Source organism: Oxyura jamaicensis (assembly GCF_011077185.1).
Source record: "Oxyura jamaicensis isolate SHBP4307 breed ruddy duck chromosome 9 unlocalized genomic scaffold, BPBGC_Ojam_1.0 oxy9_random_OJ106484, whole genome shotgun sequence".
Taxonomy (NCBI): domain Eukaryota; kingdom Metazoa; phylum Chordata; class Aves; order Anseriformes; family Anatidae; genus Oxyura; species Oxyura jamaicensis.
The window spans coordinates 67,182-72,383 of NW_023304185.1; the positions used below are offsets into that span (position 1 = coordinate 67,182).

Genomic DNA, 5,202 nt, shown 5'->3' on the forward strand with positions numbered 1-5,202 from the left:
CAGCGTGGCATGGCAGCGCCTTATCGGCCTTCCTGGAATTAATGGGCTGCTTGTTCCAGCCCCGCGGAGATTACGGCATCTCCTGCCGGCAAGGGCATGTGGGGAGGGCTCGGGGGGGGACAGGTTATCCATCAACCCCGCGGGTTCTGGATCACTTGGTGCGCCGGGCACAGCGCAGGGAAGGGGTGAAGGGGAGGGGGACGCTGGAGGGGACACCTCGGTCACCAGGGGCTGGTGACCGCAGCCACGCACCCCGTGATGCCACCCTCCGGAGGTGAGGGTCCCCCGGGGTGCCGGGGAACGGGGTCTGCTCCCAGGGACAATGATGATGGAGGGGAGTGGGTTACAGCAAGGAGGGTGAGAGATGGTTTGAGGGCTGGAAGAGCCCCTCAGTGCAAGCAACATCCCTGTCTCAGTCACCAGCTCATCACAGCAAGCTGATGGTGGCAAAACCCCGTCCTCGTGGGGAGGGCTCCACACCACAGAGGAGGAAACCCCCAAAGATGTCCACGCTGGGAAGTGGAGGGTGGGAAATATTCAAACTGGGAACCACAGGACTGGTGCTACGGGCACAGCTGGCTCCCATCACCTTCCCCCAGCTGCGAGCGGGGGCTCTGGGGGGGAGGGGGGGTGCAGCTTCCCAGGGCAATTTCTGCGCTCAGGACCCAGAGGCACCCAGACCCCACCAAGCAGCTGTGGGGGAAAGGCACCGGCCAGCACCACCAGGGATGTCAGGCACACAGAGCACGGGCATTTGACTGTGCTGGGCAGGGCTGGGAGCCTGTCACAGCTCAGTGTCCCCAGTTCTGGATCGGTCCCCAGCACCCCCATCACAGCCATGTCCCCTCCTCTCCATCCCAGGACGTGGGCAGGGGGGCTTGGCCAGACCGGAGCATCTCCTCCCCCTGCCACGACAGCGGTGGAAGGCAGCTGTGCCGGACGGGGATGGTAAGTGCCCCGGTCACCTTTTCATCCCAGCACTTGGGGACCTTTTCCTCCCTTTGTGACGCACTTTGGCTTCAGCCTCCCGGCCTTGGCCCCGCGCCACATCCCGGGGTCTGAAGTTATGGATTCAACAGCCGGCAGGATCAGCCCGGTGGGACTCAGCGTGGGAGGGCTCCTGGCCCGGCGCCACGGCGTGGGCAGAGCACGAGGATGATTTCCCCAGTGCCCCACAAGGCGTGGGGAGCGGGGACCCCATCCAGCAGGCTCTGCCCTGGTTCCCCCCCGCTCTGCACCCCACTGTGCTAATGGCTCAAAAAAGCCCCAAAAACCAGGCGACATCCTGGCTGGGAAACGGCTCCCTGGGGAATTTGGGTGTGCTCCTGCACGCTGCCTTTCCCCACGGGGAAACGGGTGCAGGCCCTGGAGGCGGATAGCCCCGTCCAGCTGGGGCTGGTGGCCGGCAGCAGGTGACACGTCTGCGGGTGACACAGCCCAGAGCCCTCAGGGCCAGGCAGTTCCCGTCCTCTCTCTCCCAGAACTGGGGTCACCACCGGCAGGGACACTATGTGACCGCAGGGGGACGTGTTTTTATGTCCCCGTTCGTGCACCCTCCGTGTCCCAGCCCGGCTGTCACTCACCGAGACCATAACGAGAGGAGCCAGCAGTGGGTTGGGGACAGATCCTGCACAGCTCAGGTGCCTGGGACCAGTCCCCAGGTTTGGTGCCTGCAGCCCCAAACGCCCCTTCCCTCGGTGGGACGCGGGCTACAGGAAGGGATCAGCCAAAAATACCCCCCCTTCCTTCCCCCCCCAGTAACAACACGGCCATTTTGGTAATTATTTCACTTTTTAATCTCTCCGCGAGGTGACTTGCTTAGGGTAATAACTGCTTCGGCCTGATTTTATCTGGCTAATTAATCAGTTAATAAGTGACTTTGCTGCAGGGGGATAGACGCTGCGGCCTTCTCCTTTAGCCAGGGACTGGAAAAAAACAGGGAAGGATTTCAGCCCACGGGATTTCCACGGCCCCACGGTGCACGCGGCTGCCCCAGCAGCTGGGGGGGGGGGGGGCACCAACGTGGGACCCCCCCAGCTGTGCCCCCACAGCCAGCCAGGTCCTGAAATCTGCTTATTTCAGAGCACACAGGGGCTGACAATGGGCTGCAGGGGCTCCTTCCTCGTCTTCATCAGCACCACAGGTGGCTGGGGGGCTGCAGCGTGGGGCAGGATGCAGAGAGGCTGCGGGGTGCAGGCGGGCACCGGGGGTCCCGGGGGAGCCAGGTTTGGCAGGATCCGTGCAGGTCACCCCCGAGGGACACAGCGGTGGGGGATGAGGAGCGGCGAGCAGGAGGCTGGGGGCTGGCTCAGGTCCCTGCCCAGCAGGACCTCGGCGGGCGAGGGGCAGCGCTCAGGGTCTCTTCCCTCTCCAGTGCATCGTGAAGTTGGCGTGCGGGAACCTGTCCTGCAGCCTGTGTTGGAGCTGGGGGCAAAGAACGGCCGTGACGCCGCGCAGCATTTACGGGTGGTGCCGGAGGGGGTCTCCTGCCCCCTGTCCCCACCCAGGAAGGGATCCCAGCCAAAAAGGAGGGCCCCCCCCTCGGGAAGGGCTGTGGGCACACCTCACCTCAGACACGATCAGCTTCTGCACCGTTGTGTTCCCGAGGTCCAGGGGGCTGGCCAGACGCATCGACAGGAAGATGTGGGACTCCCCTGGGAGCAGAAGACACACAGCTCTGCTTGTTCCCCTTCCATCCCGCACCATGGCAGGACCAGCACCACCACCAGAGCTGAGCAGGCTCATTGGTGCCACCCACCCTCAGGCATGCCGTGCCACGGACAGGGGGTGTCTGTGCCACCCTGCTCTGTGACACCAGCAGGAGAACAACCCTCCGTGCGCACAGCAAACCACACATCCCGCACACCACCGGTGCCCCCAGGCTGAGAAAGGAGAGGGGCTGCAGGACCCCAAAAGGCCACCACCGTGACAGGGGGTGGCGATGCCCATGGGACACGTGTGGCCCTGCCAGCCAGACTTCAGAGAAGAGTTTGGGGTCCCAGGAGGTGGCACTTACCACGTGGGCTCACAATGCCCGGACAGGCGGGCTGTGCCGTCGGCAGGGCCGTGGAGGTGCTGGAGGTGTTGTTTGGGCTCTGGGTTGAGTTGGTGGCAGGGGAGGAGGGCTCCGTGCCTGGGCAAAGCAATGTGGCATTAGTGCTGCCTGCAGGGAGAGCCAGGGGGTCCTAAACCTAGGCAAGACCCACCCTTCACCCCCCAGCCACACTCACCCGTGGTGGCACCAGGGCTCTGGAATGACACCTGGGTGTCCGGGGATGTCCCCGTGGCCAGGGTGGAGGTACCAGGGCTGGTCCCATTTGTGGTCCCCAGCAGCTGGCTGGGAGCTGGGGTGCTCCCGGGCACCCCTATGCTGGTGTGGGAGGGGGCTGCGGTGTCCAGAGGGGCCGTAGAGGACTCGGCTGGTGCAGCTGTGTGCAGGGCTGTGGTGGGAAGAGAGGGACTGCTGCTCCCCGGGGGTGTGCTGGGTGTCTCTGGAGTGGAGATTCCTGTTTCAGGGCTGGAGGCTGTGCTGGTGGAGGCAGTGGTGGGCAGCAGCGCCGTGGTCTCTGTGGGTTTCAGGGAGGCAGAGAGAGCTGAGATCGCTGTAGCATTCAAGACAGGCAGCCACCTCCTCCCTGAGCTGCTGCAGCCTGCCAGAAGTTAAATAATAATACTATGAAGGGCAAAGGTTTGCTCTCAGCCCCTGCCCAGATGGATGTCTGCTCTGGAGGGCCCCGTCCTCACACAAGGGACGAGGTGGAAGTCCACCTCTGCATCCCAATCACCCCAGAGAGGCGAGAACAGGCAGCTGCATCCCCAGGCAGCCCCCAGGAAGAGGTAGAGGAAATTTGCGTGTGAGGCAGCAGAAATGAAACAAAGCCTATTGCTCCCGCAGTGCCCAGCACGGCCACGTTCTCCTGCTGGGAAGGGGCCACTCGGCAAGCAGCACCCACAGCGTGTCACCTCCCCTGCCCTCCCCACCTTGGGCAAAGCCACCCCGGGACCACCCAGCGCCCTGGCAGCGATGCTCCCCACGCATCCCGCTCAGTCCTTACCCAGAGCCAGCTCAGGCACGGCGAGGCTCAGCAGCAGCAGGGGCAGGGGCAGCCCTCCTCTGTGCCCAGCCATGTCCAGGCAGGCAAGAGCCTATGTCCCCCCGCAGGCCCAGCTCCAAGCGTTCCCCACAGCCCTCGTGCTGTGGTTTCTGCACTCCCTTTGCCGGATAGAGGCAGAGGGGCCAGGTGGGTGCTTTTATTCCCTGGGTGCTGCCAGGGAAGGAGGGGTTTCCACCCAGCCCTGATGCTCCCAGGGATGGGTGTGATGCCCAGCAGACCTCCACCGGCACCGGAGCAGAGATCCTCTGCCTGGTGAGGGGACGGTTCCGATGGGAAAAAGCCCGGGGAAGCAGCTGGGCTGCCTGGGGCCGTCCCTGCGCCCCGAGACAGGAGTGATGCTTGGTGCCCGCGGCACCAAGGCTCCGGGGAGACAACAGCCTGCTCTGCCTGCGGACGAGTAACTGGCCGAGAGAGCAGGCGGCGCTCAGGAAGGGCGTGCTCCAGCCCAAGGACTTGTCTCCCGGGCCGTCTGCGCAGGCATCACTTCCCCAGAGCGTGTCACAGCCGCACGGAGCCGCTTCCTTCTTGTCGGGCTCAGGATCGAGCCCGCTCGGAGGCGTCCGCAGGCACCGGGCACGGCCACGCACGCGGCCGGGACGAAGGCACCCAAGGGTGCCGGGGCGGGGAGCACGGGGGGTGCCCAGGGGACAGGGCTCCGGCGGCGGGGCGCAACCCCCTGGGGCACCACGGGGAGCGCGCCACCGCGGGGCCACGCCCACCGCCACGCCCACTGTGAGCCACGCCCTTTTCTGGCCACGCCCATCGCCGCCCGCCCATTCATAGCCGGCACCGCCCTACCGCGGGCCACGCCCCCGATCACCCGCCCATTCCAACCACGCCCATTATGGCCACGCCCATTCGCGGCCACGCCCATTTCCCGCCCTATATAAAGTCCGCGGCTGGGTGCTGGTGTCCCTAGGGGGGCTTGGGGGCCCTGCCCTTCTGCTGCACTCACCTGTGGTGGCACCAGGGCTCTGGGGGGTGTTTGGGGATGTCCCCACGGTCACAGTGGTGGTCCCGGCTGTGGTCCCTGGTGGCTGGCTGGGTGCCCCGGGGCTGCTGGGTGCCCCGGGGCTGCTGGGTGCCC

At 65.5% G+C, this 5,202-nt stretch overlaps 1 protein-coding gene across 1 annotated transcript; it reads right to left on the reverse strand.

The window, feature by feature from the left end:
* Positions 1–1,772: 1,772 nt before the first annotated feature.
* On the reverse strand, positions 1,773–4,924 carry LOC118157692 (uncharacterized protein PB18E9.04c-like). Its single transcript, XM_035312131.1, has 6 exons — positions 4,056–4,924; positions 3,231–3,566; positions 3,017–3,133; positions 2,569–2,654; positions 2,350–2,424; positions 1,773–2,171 (listed from the first exon to the last, which is right to left on the reverse strand). The coding sequence occupies exons 1-5, from the start codon at positions 4,126–4,128 to the stop codon at positions 2,353–2,355; spliced, it is 684 nt and encodes a 227-aa protein (XP_035168022.1). The 5' UTR covers positions 4,129–4,924; the 3' UTR covers positions 1,773–2,171; positions 2,350–2,352.
* Positions 4,925–5,202: the final 278 nt, after the last annotated feature.